This window comes from Hippichthys cyanospilos, chromosome 21 (genome assembly GCF_059441005.1).
Source record: "Hippichthys cyanospilos isolate Australia breed blue-spotted pipefish chromosome 21, RoL_Hcya_1.0, whole genome shotgun sequence".
Taxonomy (NCBI): Eukaryota; Metazoa; Chordata; class Actinopteri; order Syngnathiformes; family Syngnathidae; genus Hippichthys; species Hippichthys cyanospilos.
This window is the reverse complement of record NC_142389.1, coordinates 9,941,031-9,960,436: the sequence shown is the minus strand read 5'-3', so window position 1 is coordinate 9,960,436 and position 19,406 is coordinate 9,941,031. Positions and strand designations below refer to the sequence as shown.

General features: G+C 39.5%; 1 protein-coding gene across 3 annotated transcripts in view; it reads right to left on the bottom strand.

Annotated features, from left to right (window-relative positions):
- The window catches only part of trps1 (trichorhinophalangeal syndrome I), an 89,321-nt gene that overhangs the window by 56,774 nt on the left and 13,141 nt on the right, over positions 1-19,406 (bottom strand). For all 3 annotated transcript variants that reach the window (XM_088405441.1, XM_088405442.1, XM_088405443.1), the window contains exon 2: positions 14,146-14,587. In XM_088405441.1, coding sequence (XP_088261567.1) covers positions 14,146-14,158 — 13 coding nt within the window. In that variant the 5' untranslated portion in view covers positions 14,159-14,587. The remainder of the gene's footprint in view (positions 1-14,145; positions 14,588-19,406) is intronic.

Genomic DNA, 19,406 nt, shown 5'->3' with positions numbered 1-19,406 from the left:
GCACAGTCAATTTGAACCAATGTATTTGTTAAGTAAAGGGACAAACAGAAATATTTCCTTGATATATTAAAAGAATTAAAAGACAAAGTGACAGAGAGTAATTATGAACTCATTCAACCCCAGACATTCTTTTTTTTTTAATTTGGCTTTCGTAATTGTTTAATTTAGGTACAATACTGAAATAATCAATTACTTATGTAATTGATCACTTTATTACTTAATTCATTTATTATCAGCCATTTTTAGATGCACCTTTAGCCAAACACTTGAAAAAGCAATACACATGTATAGGTACCAACGATTAAATGTCAGAACTCTTAATTTATGGTCAAATGTCTTTGGGATTTAATTAATCGTTCGTAGAAGCATTAGTTCACTCTATGCTGAGCATCAAAATGTATGGAGTGTACCCCAGCATCAAGGTTTTGCATGATTTTACATATCCCCTCTTGACTGTGTTGTGCATTGTTTTAAGTGGACATCGGCCCATGTGACCTGCCCACTTAATTTAAAATAGATTCAGGTGTGGAGTCGTAATCAAGGCAAAGACAGACAATTTTTGATGGCGTAGGAATGCAATCTGTCGTTCTCACGCCCTTCTCAACTGTTGGTACGCCCTTAGATATGAACAAACAAAATTGCACACAGAAATGCTGGCACACATACACAAAGATTTCACTGCTGAGATCAGCAGTTACTACACCCTTAATCTTTTCATCAACTATCTTTTGTTGACAACCTCACCCCTTTGCCTTTTATTCCTCGCCCTGATCCTACTCTGATCTACGCCGCCGATGAATCACACACACGCAAAAAAAAAAAAAGATAAGAAGGGTGTGCTAGTTGAGGCTTCCCCTTTTGTTGTGTTTTGGAAAACTAACAGTCTGATGCGTCATCTACGAGCGAGTCAAGACCAGAGCGACTCAGCCGTATCATTTCAAATATACACGTGTCAATTGTGAAATCAAGGGTAAAAGGAAAAAAAAAAATCATGCCAAATCCCGCTGTCAATCAATCGTTGGCCGCCTTATTTGTACGTGTGCCATCACGCGCTTGAGATTGAGTTGAGCGACCGCTAAACAAACCGCAATCTTGGCAACAGTTCAGACATGCAGGTGGAGAGATCAATGTGTCCTTGCTGCAGGTTGACAGACGGTAAAACATCTCACCTGAGGGGTCTTGTCACAGTTCAAAGTTTTACATTCATTGTTGTTGGAGGTAACAATCTCTTGTAAATAAGACTCACCAAACCTGATATTCGGGATTTCCTGTCTCGACGCTAATTACACATAATTTCAAAAAACAAATAAAAATAGTGCCATGTGATAGTCCCGGAAGATAAAAAAAAAAAAAAAGTCAGAAGAAAGGGCAGGGAAGAAGGACAGATTAAAACCAGACATGAGAAGACGAAAGGGCTCACAAGACGTGAAGGAAGAAGAGATGTGAATTCATTGCCTTAAAAGCAGATGGGAGTCAAACGGCGTGATAACAATCAGACTACACATCTACCACTGAGGGCCCATGACTCTTTCTCTCGAAGCAGATAAGCAGATACCGAGTGTCAAATTCCCGGCCCATCACGCACTGGTGTGACACACTACAGATCCCTGGAGCAGAGTTCTCCTTTTCGTCTTGTTTTGGACAGACGAGGATGTCAAGGGGTCAGGATGCCTCAGAGTAGGGTCGGGATGACAAATCAAGTCCTCAAAATGAAACTGAAGGTGCACCAGGAAATGGGCTTCCAAACAGGAAGAAGAATTAGACTGCCCTTTGACAGTTGGTTTTATTATGTTGAGTTTCTATCACATTAAGACTAATGCAACATTTAAGCACAACCGGGGTAGCACCTATCTTAGGAAAGCCTAGCAAGGATGGAACAAGTTGCTGAATTTACTCGAAAGTGTCGCTGCAGCACAATTCTTCGCAAGCCTCGAGCTCAGCCCCTAGCCGTATTGGTAACAAAAGTCATGCTTGACGGGAGGGTTCTATGACAGCCTTTTCCTTCATCTTGATGAGATCACTGACATTTGTGTAGTACATTAAAGTAGACATCATCCTTTTCTTGTTTCACGTTAAGATATTTTGACTGTTTAAGACTACAACTCACCGTTATGCTGAATGTTGTGGCAATTAGTGTACACCCTCCGCTAATGAACACACAGTCCACCTCACAGCCCACCTCTTTTCTAAGTTTGATCATGTGATTCGCAAGCTGAGCCGTGAATGGTCGTTACTAAGCTTTGTATTACTGTGAAGTCATTTTCATTTGACGGTAAAGGGCAAACAGCTACCGCCTGAACTGGGGAAAAAAAAAAAAAAAAACGGGTGGATTTTGCTGCTTAATTCATATTCCACAACCACAATATTAAACAGCATGCCATATTTACATCTGTTGGCCTGCTTGGAAATTACCATTGTAAATTAAATAATAAAAAAAAAAAAAGGTGTTGAATTCCCTTCTCCGCAATTGACGCTTTAATGACACAAAAACACACACAGAACTGATATCGCAAAACAGAAAGAGAAGACATTCAACACAACTAAAGCTGTCTGGTTTGAGTTAGTCTGCAGAATTTTAAGTTCGCTTAGCCATAGTGCTAACACAAGCTCAGTATTTTTTCTGGGATGGGATGATTGCAAAGAAAACCAGCAGTACTTAAAACACGTATTAATTGCTGACCAAAAAGTGAGAAAGACATAGGCAAATCCCTGCAATCAGGTGAACACTCCATGGGATAGACTCCCCATAGCCCAAAGTCAGCTGAGATGAAAATAAGTTCGACAACCTAACCAGGACAAGCGGAATTTGCTATTGTCGTGGAGTGCAAAATATTGGCTATTCTATAGCACAAGAGAGACATAAAAGAAAACAAAAAAATCTTGTGAGCGAAAGTCCCCAAAGTTCCATGCGTCACCTCACCACAAAATACTGTGGTGGCAAATGATCTGTCTCTCCTCCTTGTGTCTATGTGGCACTCTCTTTTCCTCCCTCTGTCCTATTATGGACAAAGCAACTGTGTTGATGTCAGTCTGACGGGGACTTGATTCACCGACCGTCCTTGTCTGAATGCACCCGGGTGCATGCTAGATAGTAGATAAGGCCATATATAAACAGCACTTGAAAGCAGAAATGTAAATGTTTGGATGTGGCCGCAGAATGTGGGACTGCATCAAGATACCGAAGCGAGCAAAGAGAAAGACTGAGATGAGATGAAGGGTTCACACCGGGAAGAGACGCAGGAGGCCGCAGTCGGATACCTCTCGTTAATCAAGTCCAGAGGATCTTGCTATCGCAAAATCCATAGTTTATACGCGGGTATGCTTCAAGTTTGATGAAGTCAGAGGAGATTGATGTTGGTCTTTTGTGTAACACAAAGGAAATCAAATGAAAACCGAATGACAAGACGCCGAGGAGAAATGTAGCAATGCCGATATCAGTTAAAAAAAAGAAACTTTCTGGAGGGAGAGGAGTAATGAATTTGATGATCTTTTAATCAGTTCTCCCAGAAGGGAACTGAAAACAATTTGTCAAGTGAAATGAAAATAATTTTGGTCAAAGGATGATTCCTGGCCAGAGGTTTTCCAAGAACACCCTTACTCCGAAAGCTATCTAAATAAGAACAAATGTTTTTTTTTTTTTTACCAAAAAAACGTGATTAATGCTATGAGAAAAAAGTTAAAAGTTAGTCAAATAAAAGCTTTATCTGCGATTGGCTAGCAACCAGTCCATGTGGGTCCCTGCTGCCCAAAGACAACTGGGATAGGCACCAGCAAGCCTGTGACCCTTGTGAGGTTAAGCAGCTCTAGAAAATGTATGGATGGATAAAAGCTTTAGAGATGCAAATGACAGATTTTTTTTTTTTTTTAAATGACAATCTGTTATATGCTAAGGTATGTTCAGTAAATTCCACCTGAGGCAGAAATAAGTTTGAAAAACAGCTGAAATTTTTAAGAGAAACTCAGTCTTTTGCATGGATTGTTTTGATGTGATATCGCCTATTAGAAAATTTGGCCATAAACTTCAAATAAGGCAGGGTTAAGCAGTGGCGGTAACGACCAAGGAAACCACGGAAATTGAAGCTGATGACACAAACCAATGTGCAATAAGGTTTCTGAAGAACAGTCTTCACAGGATTTATCCTATACAGTCAAATTTAGCATCATGTTTCAAAACCAGACATATGCTTTCAATAAAATCAACAACTAGTACAAATTTATCTGTGAAAAAAGCAATGTGGTTAGCAAAGTATGTCACGTACAAAAACAGTTTATTATTTTTTGGTGACTATTTTTTTATAAGGGGTATTTCGAAGCATGAGATGCTCATTCCAAGTTTTTCTTTTGTAAAGAAAATTCCACAAATGGTGGCCACATATCCCATTTAAAGTTGCCCAAAGTGTGTGTGTAATAATGGGTTTTGTATATGACAATGTATTACAAATTTATAATACTCCAAAGTATGGCTTAGAGAACGTTACAGGTGTCTGACTCCAGTTTCAGATTTTTTTCTCCCCATGCAATAAGAGTGTGTCGTTAGCATGCAGAGGCAGCACGGGAGAAGGGAGATTGGCTAAAGCATGAGCAGGACTTTTGATTTGACTTTTACACTTGGCTGAAAAATGTATTATGAGTGCATCAAACGCCCCAGGCGATGGGGTATTGCCTGGAGCGCTGCTACGGTTTTCTCCTTTTTAATCAACGGGCGATAAGCACAATTGACTTGCTGCCTCCCCGGTCTTCATTTGCATGGGAGATCCAATCAGACATGTTACGACCAGGCGAGAATTCAAGTCCGTGGGGGTTCGCAGAGGACGTTTAGGTTCTGCGCGCATTTACCTGACTTGATTTGACAGGCAGTGCGATATCTTTCGACTCAGCTTGGTTGAGCGTGCAAAGAGGCTGTAAAAAAATGGTTGTCCAAACCGTTGCTTGGAGCTGATTTCTTAGCTTTTTAACAAAGACAATGTGCACCACTGACTGACGATATTTTATGAACCATTTCTGTTGTTTCCGAGTCAAAAGATTAGAAAACTGGGAGATATATGCTTCTCATTTGACAGTGACAGTGTTCAATAATTGTTCCCCTCCAGGGGACTAATAAGATTTTTTTTTTCCTTCTGTGATCCTGTTAACATAAAGCCTAAAACCTCTTTTCTGATGGGGTGGGTGTGTAGGGGTGCACTCCATTGCGGAAACTTGATGGAGGCACCAAAACGAGAGGCTGCTCTCCCAACAGATGTTGTACATTAAATGGAACATGTTGAAACTAAACCAGAGAGAGCAGCCATTAGAAACAAAAAGGCCTTTCTTGCAGCTGTTTCAATACAAATTGAGTTAGTGAACCACTTCTGTAAGGATTTTGCGTCTAAACACTCACGTTTGCTTGCCTTTGTTTGACCTAATAGTTTGAGGGTTTATAATAACTCTAAAAAGAAGTACATCTATGACTGGTTTGTTCTATTCTATACATGTCTCAGACAGTGCAATAATAACTAATTAGCAAGCCAGTATTTTTTGTTTTTTTTCCCCTCAGACCATTCTTACAAATCAGTTTTAAGAAGCTTTGCAAATTTCGGGTTCCTTGGAGCAGTACATAGATCTACTTACATCTGTCAACACATGACGAGCGACGAGGAGTGCACTGTTCAAGTGTTTCTGCATGTGTGAGACGTTGATTGTTCGCAGGTCTCGCACTCGCGACCACCACGCCAACTGTTATGCCAAAGTAAACCAAAGTCGCAAGGAAAACGGACACAAAAAAAACATGAGAAAAGCACGTGTGGGGGGAAAAAAACCTGAAGTGATAATTTCGGAACAAGCCAAAAACAAGTAAGAAACACTATCAGGCAGGATAAACTGGGCTTGAAAATACATATTCAGCAAGTGTTGGACATTAGGGTTCGGAATTGCATAGTAACTCGAGATATGATATTTAGATATTGCTGCCAAAAGTATCAATGCTCTCACAAGGGTTGTAATGGTACTGTACATATTGAGTACATATCATATTGAGATTTGTCTGTCTGGCACAGAGCGTAAAAGTTCCCACACGGAAAACATTAGGAATGGGACAGAAGTGGAACTCTCTTGCCACAGCTGTGAACAAATAGAGGTGCAACGATTAATCGACAACTAATCAGTTACCAAACTAATTGATTATTTGTGATAATGAAATGTTCCTAAAATGTTCCAAATGTTCACAATTGCAGCCTGACATTTCTTTAATCCTATATGAACACAGAGTGATGGTATTTGTGTTCAATCAAAATAAGACATTTACAAACATCTGGAACATTTGGAAAACAATGGCTTTATTGACAATAAGGACCAAACTAGAACCCCCAAAAAAACAAACAAAATAAATAAATAAATAAAACATTTGGGATGGAAATCAAAACACTTCTTCAATAAATTGACAAAAAAATATATCTTTTGAACAAGTTTTCAAAACAAGACATATTTTGACATGTCTCAGTATTTTTGCCTGCTCTGAAAAACTTGTGGATATTTTTAACAAACTTGTCAGCCAATCATAGGAGGAGGTTCGCTTGAGTAGAAGACGAATTGGAATATGTGAGGAAAACTAGAAATTAAGTTACATAAGTTTACTTATGGTGTTTTTTGACCAGATCCTCAATTTTTGACCAGATCCTCAATAGGCAATACAATACAACACATACCCCAAAGATTCAATTCTTACGCCCCACACAAATGTCTCAATTTCTCCAGAACACCAAATGCAACTTATTCCTGCAATTTGATTGAAGTGGACTTAGCATTTTGACATTTAAATTTCTTAAAAGTCTTTTCAGCGGCTCAGTGGAACAGTGGTTAGCAGTTCAGGGACCAGAGTTCAAATCCACCTCACGCCGGCCTTCCCGTGTAGCGTTTGCACGTTCTTCCCGAGCCCTCGTGAGTTCACTCCGGCTTCCTCCCACCCTCCAAAAACATGCATGGCAAGTGTATTAGACACTATTCTGAATTGTCCTTAGATGTGATTGGGTGCGTTTATGGTTGTTTGTCTCTGTGTGCCCTGCAATTGGCTGTCAACCAGTTTTGGGTGTCCCCCGCTCACTGCCCGAAGTCAACAGGGTTAGGCACCAGCAAGCCTTGTGACAATAAGGGGCTCTAGAAAACAAGCAGACGGCTGGAAAAGTCTTGTCGCGTTGCTAATTTTAGCCCCTGGTTAGGAGAAGTCATCATTATCAACCATGCTTTTATCAGTTTGTCACAAATTATCAGGAAATCCATCCTTTATTATTCAAAAGGGGTCTTATTTAATCTACACTTATTTAATCGTGACTTCCTGATTTGCATTTGTGAAGTATGAATTGAGCAGTAAAATCTACCGCCCTTAATCGCCATTTCAGGGGGTGGCCATTTGTTGTCAACTGAAAATGACATAACAGTGTTTCTGTTCTCAGTTTGCATTATGTGACCAAACCCAGCCGTGATTGGTTGTTGCCCAAGGTACTAAAACACTGGGTTTTCATCTGCTGTTAAGCAAACCAGGGATGACAGTGACGAAAATGTGCATCATATTTATTCACATCACATGATTAATAGATCTTTTGTGGTAGTCCTATGACATCATCAACAAGCTTCCCTCCCAGCAATGTGCACTCCAAACGGCGAGCCATGACAGTGATTGTGATTTCTTTAGGTGGCGAGTGAAAGTAAGCGAGGTAGTGTCTGACATCACCGCTCTGAGTGCAACCGTTTTTTTTCCTTTTCTCCTCAAGACTTTTTTGTTTTTACAGCTTCGACTCTGCGCAGACCGCTGTGTGCGCACACAACGCAGACACACACACACACACACACACACACACACACAGACGCACGCACGCACAAACCCCTAAAGAGGCCTTTTTCCACACAGGGCCATATGGTGTAGACAGGCGCACGGAAACAATTCTCCAAAAACAACACACACTCTGCATTTAGAAACCTGTCATCCAGACACACACAGTACTACACAAGCACACACACACACACAGTTAAATCTGCTGAATGAATTGCTGCCTTGTTCAGTGGTGCGCTAATGGCAAGGAACCTGCCATAGAGATTACCACACTTGCACACTCACATTCTGCACTAGGTATTCAAGGGCAATTACCCATTGGTACCAATTTTAATATTCCAATAGAGGCCTATACACAGGCCCATAAAGACAGCTGATATTTAACTTGTCCTGGCATGATTACCTCTTTAATATAGCAGAGTAAGGTAATAAATTTGAAAGAAAGAAAAAATCTACAGTGAATGACTGTCTGGCTGTGGCGTGGCTCTTCAAAGGAGATATGTGTTTCCAAGCTATATTCCAAACTAGCAATCCAAACTTCCAGTAACTTTCACCACCCAGCTTTGGCAGCCAGTGGACTGGCGGTGAGCACGCAGTCGCCACATTCAACAACATGGCAACGCGTTCCATCATTTGTGAAGCTTGACGCCCAGATTAAGCAACGGTGTGGAATTGATTCATCTCGTCTGGAGGCAAGCGAGGCTAAATGGGGTGCATTAACTGGTTTTGTAAACCAAGGAACAACAATATAACTGCAAGCAAACAAAATGTTTCAGCCGCACAGACATCACTATTATTCTACTACAGAACTGAATTGAATAGAAAAAAACCTTCTGAACATTCAGAGAGAATTTACAAAACTATTACAACAAAAGAGTGAATGTATCAAGTTTATTCAGGCAAGCTATGTCGTTTCTCTTCAGTATTCAATCACTGTGTTCATTAAAAATAACTAGATGATCAATGTATATGGATATACTTTTTTGTTGTTGTTCTTACATAGAAGGTTGGTATTGCAAACCTCCAAAAATACCACAATACCTTTAAAGAATGGGTTGATACCAGATATCGATACCTGTCCATCCCTAGACATCCGTAATAAGGATGCTGTGGAACAGAAAATTGGATTAGTGGACTATTATTCTGTTTTATCATCTAGGCAAATTTGGATGAACATTTTTTTGTCTGTGGACTCCCATGCATTTTTTTAACAACAAGCCCTTGCTCTAATAAACCAATACATTGAGAAAATGTTAAGGAGGAAAAAAATGCAGTAAAACCCAACAGTGCTTGTGTAATTGAAAGCTCTCCGCCAAACGTCTTCAATGATGTCTGGACACAAAGGCAGATGGTATTAAAAAAAAAAAAAAAACTCATGTGTAACTAATATGGCTTAAATGTTTAACTCCTTTAGGAAAACCAACAGCAACACCGTGGCGCTGACTTTGCAATAATTTCCTCCCAGACGCGCGCTCACAGCAGCAGCTGTATGGCTCACCGGCATATGGATTAAATAAATACTGTGTGCACAGAGCTTGTTAACACTTGTTCGCTTGGCCACGGCACACGGTGGTAGCCAAAATGCAGAGAAAAGAAAAAAGAAAAGAAAAAAGACAACACACCCTGTGGCGGCACACATACAAGCAGGTGAACGGGTGTAGCTCAGCTTAGCGCGGGAGCGAGTAGCAACACATGTAATTGCTTGGGAGGCAAACGCAGCGTGCAGGATCAGGCTAGGGGAGCCGAGTTCACGCTGAACCACAAGTCGGGCTTGTATGCCCTTTGGCAATGTGGCTGGTTTCAAACCTAATCTGATTAAGGCAATTCAGCCCAGCCCGGCTAGAAACAGTCGGAGACAAATGGAGCGGGCCTTGGAAATCTAGGTTGGACGCTGGCCCTGCTTTTGTCTGGTTACTATATTTTTTTTCTGATTAATGGCTCTTCCTGCAAGGTTGCAAGGGCACCAGGGAGTGCTCTCCCCAACATTAGCTTGGCCAATACGTGTCAGTCATATGTGATTGTTTTGGCTATTTTTACATGGGAACAACCTAATAACCTAGATAGACTAGCAGTACCATGGTTCACCACATACCACAAATTAACCTATTTGCAGATTTGGTTTCCCCAATTATAGCCTCAGTTTTTCACAAAACCCGCTTTTGTGATTTTCTGTAAACTGCCAGAATGTCTGAAAATTATTTTTGATTACTGATCACTGTATGTGTGTCTCTCTAGTTGTAATAACAAAGTCACTATTAGTCATAAACAGCATATTATTTTTTGCCAAACAAGGAATAAGCACAACATCAAAACAAACCTTTGTTTCAAAATATCCTTTGAAAACATGTGCAACAACTTTCATTGTTCAAGACCATTAAAAACCAAAACCAAATGGCTAACTAGCAAGACGCTGACCTACACTGTATTTACAGAGTAGCTGGAGACTACAGTGTAAATATGTAGTGCTGTATTTCCTGAAACGTGCCCAATTTTGTATGGTGTATGCAGAAACTCAGTACACCTTGGTACTGTTTTGAAAATTCAGAATACAGAACAGAACTCATTCTTTACAAGTTTTCCCTGACTTATGTTTGGGTCTTGGTCCACAAGTTGAAACGTATTGGTTAAAGCTATTGATATAGACACTTTTAATCACTTTTCAAGAAGCATCAATTATAAAAATAGGAATGTTAATTTGTAACGAGTCTCTGTCCCGATTCACAGAGATCTAGTGTACCCATATATACCTGGAAAGATAACACACTATGAAGTCAAGTAAATCTAAGCATGTGGTGAGTTTTTTTTTGTTATTTTTCCCCCACACATACTTCAAAAACATGTTGCATTGGCTGCATTAAAATAAATGTTAAGATGGAGTTCCCATAAGGCAAAACGGTTTTGTCGATTTTGCAGTTTACGCCTAATTACAGTGAATTATTTTTGACACCCTTAATTTATGAGCCCTCATCTCCTAATTACCATCAAGATACATGTCCCGCCCACCTCAAACTGCGCAACTGACCTGATAAAAGTCACGTTAAAAACGACCGCAATGAAACCGCGCTGTGCTCACTCCCTTTGAGTTACTTCATCAATTATGAAATCACATGCACACGTCACACAATAGCAAACGCACATCTGTCATTTTGACGCTTGATTGATTCTGCGTCCTTTAAACAAGTCGATCATTAGCAAACTAACAAATGAAGTCATTAATTGCCGTGACGTCTGGCGACAACGCCTTTATCCATCTTTGTCTAAATAATGTAGATGCCACTGCCAGGAAAAGAATTGTTTATGGGACAAAGATGGAAAAAAAAACTGTTTCCTCCCAAGACTGAGGCATGGAGGTGAGTACAGTGAGGGTTAATGGCCTTGCTACGAAATGATGCATTGGCACTTCTTGTTCCAAACACCCATTATATAGCAATGGAAGAACATGAGTGTTTTATGCTCTACATTGATGGCAATTGGTAACTTACAGCATGAGCTCCAAAGTCGAACACCTTAAAGGGGACATATCATGGAAAATTGACTTTTATAGCTTGTTTACAAATAGCTGGGTCTTAGGAGTGCCTGCCCACCCATTAAGTGTGAAATTACACGACAAAATAATTGCTTAGCTGTTAGGTAGTTTCCTGGATTGTGACGAAACAGTGTGTGCATTTTTTTTCTTAATAGACCAGCCTCCTGGAAAGTTTCTCATCACATGAATTAGGGAAGGACTGGTACAACACCTAGATATAAATATTTTTTATGAGGGAGGATATAATCCAAGTTGGTTTTATCTGGTCCAACTATTCTAAGGTTTGGCCTCACCAATTTGGAAAGTCTCAAAATGGTTACATTTTGAACGGCTGTTGCTAAAAGTACATAACAGTAATGCTAATGAGCAAACAAGACACCATAAAACAGGGAAAATTGAGCGGCTAATTCATTTTCTGTATTGATTAAAAATGAGAACTAGATCATGGAATCAATAATATTGATTTTGGCCAATAGAGAATCACAATAAAAAATAAAAAAGATTTGAGGAGTTGGGGTTGCCTTCATGTCAAGTTAACTCTTTCAGTGCCAATCATTAACGGAAAAGGCAACTTTTAGAGTGCCAGTATATTGAGCGTTTTCACTCATCTTTCAAGGCCGATGGACTATTGTGTGTTATGTCTATGTAAACATGGGTGGTATCACATAAAAAATGTATTTCCATTCTTTACTTAGAATTAGTATTTATGGCAACACTACCATCCAATGGTCACAGTTATCACTACAGCTCTCAATTGATGTAATGTTAGAAAAGCACTAGTCAAGGGTGTCAGCTACCCTCCATAAAATTAAATAAAAACATATTTGACAAGAATTCTTTATTATTTTTATTACTGTTTTAAAAGATGAGAATTCGTGTCCATTGCACTGAAAGAGTTAAGTGACAGGCACAATGTATATGATACAAAAAAAAATTCAAATTTTAGGTCTGGGTAAAAAAAAAAAAAAAAATGGACTCACCTTGTGTCATTGGAAAAGGGGACTGTTTGTGCTGTTCAATCTCAATGTGAGTTTATTCCTTGTCGATCCTTGTGTCAACATAGTAACACTTTTTTTTTAGATGGATACTTTAACACATTGTTACTTCTGTATTTATTCTAAAATTGATCCATTACATCCATTACAAATGTATCACAAATCCCCTGTGCAAAAATATTGACATCCATTGCCCTGTACTTTGTTGATGCACCAAAGGAAGCAATTAGTCATTTTGAATATGATGCTGCAAACTTGGCACACCTTTAGTTGGCCAGATTGGCTCATTCCTCATTGAAGCACCACTCAAGCTCTATGAGGTTGGAGGGGGAGCTATGGCGCAAAGCCATATTCAGATCTCTTCAGACAAGATGTTCATGTTGTTATTATGGGCTGTTTGGGGTGGGGGATCAATTCATTATAAATCTAGGAGCACCTCTACAGTTTAGGTTAATGGGATAGTTTGTTTTGCTGATACGAACACATTGGAGCATGATTGAACACATTGTCATCCCTTGGTGTATATATAAGTGCTGTGTTTTCGGTGATGTAATGGTAAAAACAACAAATATTAAAGTATTCAGTCAAACAGACGTAGCACTGATCATGTTGAATATAAAGAGCCATTACGTCACGTCCGTAAATGTGCCTGTGTATCTATTCTGAACGATAGACCGACTTAACTTTTAGACTCAAACGAATTGTCTCTACTTTGACATTCCTTTGTTTTTCCCCCTAACTGCACAAAAACATGTTCCAAATACGACCCGTGCTGGCTACATCAAAGCTTGCAGGACCACAACACACAAGCATGCGCATGCGAACACGCACACGGACGCACACGCAAATATGCTCGCGCATAGACAGTCGCAGACATATGTGCTTGCGCCAACCACAGCTAAAAGCATCAAGCGGTTAAAAGCAACCCGCCCAGCTGAATAACATCACCGAACTAAAGCCACCGTACCGCATAATGAAAAACATACAAACACGCACACCCACGCACACGCTCACGTGCTTAAAAGGCCTTTTGTGTGTATCCCGTCCCATATGTTTAGGCTTGCCTAAATCATTTATCCAAACACTGAATGACAGAAAGTTTTTTTTTTCTTGCTTGCGAGACAAACTTCAAGCCAGGTTTTTAACTTTCATCCCCCAAAACTTTAAATTGAGCGACAATTCTATCTCATCAAATTCGAGGGGCAGACATGCTTAACCAAATAAGCTACAAAAACAAAAAAAACTATCATCTTAAGAAATAGGCTACCCAGATCACAATGTAACTGGAAAAAATACCTAATTACAATTCTGAGCCGTGTGAAATGTGTGAAACTAAAATCAGAAATAAATAATAAGGAATAACCAAGGGAAAATAATAGACTATATACAGATAAAAAAAAAAAAAAATCGTACCTTAAAAATAGTTAAATGGTGCATGTATACCGTGTATATATATATATATATATATATATATATATATATATATATATATATATATATATATATATATATATATATTTCCATGAGAATATATTGCTTCAGTAATTCCGATGTACTCTGATAAAAAAAAAAAAAAGTCATTGTGAGGACATTTTTGATCAATTACTAATGTCACATATAAAATACTAACAGAACTGTTTATATTATTGATGACCCCACTTTAATCATACAAACACAAACATTGTTTTTTTGCAAATTGAATCCTTTTCGGGTAGTGAAAATGAGGGGATTTGTCATATGATTTGAGTAATGGAGATTTTTTTTTTTTTTTTTAAACATTACTATGCATGCCACTGTAGGAATAATACATGGACATGTCTTACCTCTGCTGGTCATCAGGTTATAAAAACAACATGCCTGGGCATTGGTTCTGTTCAAGTGGCTCGGATGGGCCCCAGAAGTTCCGCTCCAATAGTTTAAAGTCACAAAAAAAAAAAAGTAAGGAGTGAAGCTCACGCAAAATCCAAGCGCTCCTTTTCTCAGCAGGCCCACATAACTCCGAACAGGTCCATGGCAGCCAATCCTTCAGCTTCTTTAAAATTTTTGTAGTGGGTGCTGAGGGGGTTTTAGGAGGGCCTTAAACTCCACATAGCATCCGCTCGCTCTGGTCCAGCGCTGCTGGCGGTGTTACCCGTCGCAGCTCGGTGAAGCGTGTTGTAGATCCGCGGGAGAAGTTTTAAAACAGGTGGCGGTCCAAATCACCAGTTCTGGTTAAAATCCTCACTTGTCAATTTTGGGGAGTGAAAAAAAAGCCGTCTTAAGCACCTGGAACAAGACAGAAAGACAAAGAAGTTTAGATTTTACATGCAGCAGCTTTTGACATCAGGGTGCCTTGTCCAAATTTTTACGGGAAACAATTTTCCCCTCAGCTCCCAAATTGAGTGTCATGCAGTGCGGCATAAGGAAAAATAGTTTTGTGCCACGCTGCCAATGACTGCATCGCAGACTGATTGATTAAATCTACAATATTCCAAAAACAAAAGCCAGACCCCATTGAAATATGACTGTTTGTAATATTTGTCATACAATACTACGACAATAAACACCCCCAATATGGTGTTTAAGACAAACCTTAAGACAGCAAGCAAATGATTTTTCTCTCAAAATTCTGTGCCCAAAAAATATCATAAAAAATATTAATATGTAACTTCAAAAAAAAAGTAAGAACAAGTATGTATTCACAGCCTTGAAAAGGGCCATACTTTCTGTTTGAATTCAACTTTTTAGAGATTTTAACCAAGTTACAATGTTGACTTCTCACCCTAAACATCCCCAAAGTGTTATTTTCCCTTCATTGCTGCATTTTTAAGCATTCATTGGTTAATCTGAGCTCTCAGCAGATAAACATGACTTGAAAGAGCCTAGTTATGATAGTAAGCCGTCGTACCAGCAGTACATGAGTAAAATCGTGCCAACCTTAACCACATCTTGTAGTTTCGTTTTGGTTTCGGAGTTGAAGAGGAGATATTTTGCAAGTAAACCAAGTAAACAGCAACGTTCCATTTATTACTTACAACATTTTGATGTAGGGAAATGCCAAAGTGGCGAAAATGTGTGTTTGGGAGCTGACAGCCAGAGGATCAATGTCAGTAAGAAATAATTCAGCCATGGGCGGAACTGTTGTTATGAATACTGGTTTCCCACAGGCTCAATTTGATACAAGGAACAGCTCTTAGTGAGTGTGGCCTCTTGACATAGTTTTTGCATTTTAATGTCAGTAAAATGCCTGTTTTTGGCTCCTTCATTCACTTTGCTGGGGCAGTCTCCAACGCTCTGAGGATAAGCAGTCAAGAAGAAAAATGGACAGATGTTTTGTAGTCGGTTGGCATTCAGATATCATTAAGGAGGCAATGCAGCTGCACGGTAAGAGGTGTGGCTTTAGTAAACAAGATACTTCACTTCCTGGTTAGAAATATCGTTACTATAAAACTCATATTTATAATTAGATATTTAACCAATCCAAATTAAATATTATATTTAAAATATCATGATATGGGGCCATTTAAACAGAGCCTCTAAGTACATTTCGATACGAGGCCAAGCACTCGTGACCTCGGCTCCAGCTTGTCAAATATTTTTACAATTTGTTATTCTTCCAATTGGTCTACCAGTTCGTCAAGTGAAAACTATGTTTTTTCCTAATACACGACTAAATGTGAACGTGAAGAGCAGGTTGTTTTGTTGCCCACTTGGTGTTGACATCTTCATGTTCTAAATGACTTTTAGTGTGTATGCCTTTAAAAAGAAAGGCCTGACATGTTGAGTGCTAATGTTGAGTAACTCTTATGAACTCAGCATTTCTTACTGGCTTTTAACTAAAAAAAAAAAAAAAAAACTGTTAGGTAGTCTACATGTTTAATGCCAATGCATCAGGCACATCACTTACAGTACATGCATACATCGGCTAATTACGTATGTGCTTTAGAGCAACGGTCCCCAACCTTTTTCTTACCACGGACCGGTCAACGCTTTAGATTTATATTCCGGACCGGGGGGTGGGGGGGTGAGGGATTCTGCTATCGCTGGCTGCTCTAAAAACCACATAATCCTTCTCACTATGTATGTAATATGAACAGCGACCAGACAGGGCGCCAAAAAAAACAAAGATCAAGCACAAACGTATGAAATGTTAAACTAAATCATTTCCAAAACATTATTTCGGGTTCAGCCCATGCGGCCCGGTACCAGTTGATCCAGGACCGGTGGTTGGGGACCGCTGCTTTAGAGTATTAAATCTTATCTCAGAAGATGTTACCTGTTATGTAGTTTTTACAGTAACTGTCCTCGCTATGATGGATATCACATCAGTCTACGCATCATTCTAACTTTTGTCTGGATGGTAGAAAACAAAGGGCAATGGCCATTTGATATGGGAAGCGAGTCATTGTGTGAAAACAGATATGGGGTGTTTTGGAGGAGAAACAGAAGATTGCTGGCGAGAAAAGTCAAGCGCATTATGAGTCATTATAGGAATTATGAGTCATTTTGAGACCTTCCCATCTCAAAGCTACAAGTGTTTTAGGGCCACAAAAATCATACTAGAAGGTTATTGTTTTGTAATATCACAATGAGAACATGGCTGTATTTTGTCAGATTTATTTGACTTGCAAGAGCTGCTGTTACACACAAACAACGCACATGCTTCCGTTTTTTGTGCGCTTGACCACAGGCCAGCTTGTTTGAGCAAAAGGAGAAGCACTCAAATAAATCTCAAAAGGCCAGGTTAGCCAATCTAAGTTAGAAAAAGTTGGAAAAGTGAGAAAAAAAAGAATAAAGCTGAAAATGATGAGTCATTATTGTGCATCATCCAAAACATTGTGTTTTTAGTGGAAGGTTACAGACATAATCAGGGACATTGATGAAAAAAAGACACTGATGATTAATTTCAAGCATAAACATAATCTAAAAGGAAGTTTCAGTCATTCAGAAGTTAAAAGAAAGTTTAAGCCAAAAAGGTGCAATAATAATTAGGGTAGTTTGAGGAGAATAGGCTTACAATTAAATATTAATAAGAAAATCTCAGCAAATACAACTTAGCCAATCGGAAGCAAGAAGAATATCACCGGTGCTATAGCAATTAAAGCCAAGAAGAAAAGAAGACACAATTAGACGAAGAAGATAACGCAAAAAGTAATTTCAGTCAATCAGATGCAGGAACAAAGTTATATGTTGAAATTCTTTGGAACTTTTTCTGAGAGTCATTTTTAGGGCTTCGGTCACTACGTTTTGTCTGATCTAATTCAAGCATTCTACAATGGAAGGAGTTGTCTGACGTTTCACACAAAACTTCACACTTCCGGCTATTGCAAGCTTTGACCACATAATAGCTTTAGCCATTAGTGCCTTTTATGAAAGAAAAAAAAAGTAGCACTCACAACAGGAAAAGAGGTAGGGGGAGGTTGTTTCCTCAGCAAAAGTCAGAATATTTTCCCTGCGGAGCCCTGACTGGATCTTGCGGCTCCTCATTCACTGACTCAATCACAGTTCCTCTGTTTTTCTCTTCATCCGCCTTGTTCGCCGTGACTTATCTCCATCCTGTCCACTCGTGTTCCTTCATCAACTCTTCAAATCTCTTTCCATTGCGCTGTCTTTCCCATCAATCCGTCACTGAGCGCTCAACAAACTTTGCGTGATTCCCGCCTGTTTTTCCAACTTGTGATCGCCCAGGACACACTCACGCGCACACACGTGCATGCATACAGATGTCTTCCCACCACAGTACAGCTACCTCCTCCCGTGCTCCACAGCCGTGTGTGGTCCGATCCGACTATAGGCCGTTACATTGTCTCAGACAGGTCAGGCCGCGCCGCTAGCCGGCAGATGGGGGGGGGGGGGGGGGGGGTAACTTGACTTGGTGGTGGTTAGAGGGGGCGTATATTTGTTTTTCTGTTTCCAATTTGGTCCGGCTCGGAGGATGTCCACACTCCACTCGGTCTGAAACGCACCATTCATGACGGCCTGACGCACGCGATTACACACAAACACCCGCTCGTCCTGCATGCCCCCACTCAAACATGCAGAAAAGAGCCAAGTGTAAATGCACAATACGTCATCCCAAAAGTAGTTACCACCTAAACAGACACACGTTGGCATGCACCAAGCCCGTCTACCTGTAACCAAGAAGAAAATGTTTTAGCCACAATGCAGGGGCCAGTATTCTTTCCCCAGCTCAAATACATTAGTTGGCTGTCAAGTACATATCATAGCAATAAGAAGGCTATTACAACCAATACAGAAGAAATGAACAAAAAGCGCAGCTGAATTGGAATACAAACCGATTGACTGGTAATATTTCAAACAATGATGCTGATAAAAATCATGAAAGACTCCAATATGGCCCCATTTGTAAATTGTTGTTTGTCTACTGTATTACATTTCTGCTTTGTGGCTAGCAACCATTCTGGTTGAAACCTGTTTCTCACCTAAAATCTGATTGCATAGGCAGCACAACAGAATATGGATGGATGATGAATCACATGAAGAAATTATGGTTGTTAATTTTTTAATGTAATGGTAAGTTTAACTAACGGCACACTTTACGTCTACATTCCACAGCTGCCTAAAATATCAAACATTTCATCTGTTTTCGATTAGTTATCACCCATTACAAATACATTGCAGTCAAAATAATAACTATTTTAATTTCTACAGACTCATTCTTCTTGCATGACCCTTATCACTGCCCAGTTGAAGGCATTTTGATTTTAGATTCATTTAGGGACACACTCTATCAATTAAAAGCTATAATGCACTGTATTTCACAGTCAATTCGAACATTCCATCTGATGCAGCGCTCAGACCTGTGATTGGATTTAAAATGGCTGTAGTCTAGGTGAAGCCAAAAATAATAAACACTTGTTTTCTTATGTGTTGATTTTCGATAGGAGAGCAAATAAAAGCCACTCCATTTTTGACACACTAGATAAAATTAAACTGCTAGGTGGAATGTTCTTGTCCTGTCCTCATGCAAATGTCCCACTGCTCACCATCCCACTTATTGCAAGGTGAATGTACACGAGGGGCATCCTAAACATCTAACTTTATTCCCTAATAAAATCTATGATGCTGCTTCCCTGTACATTTT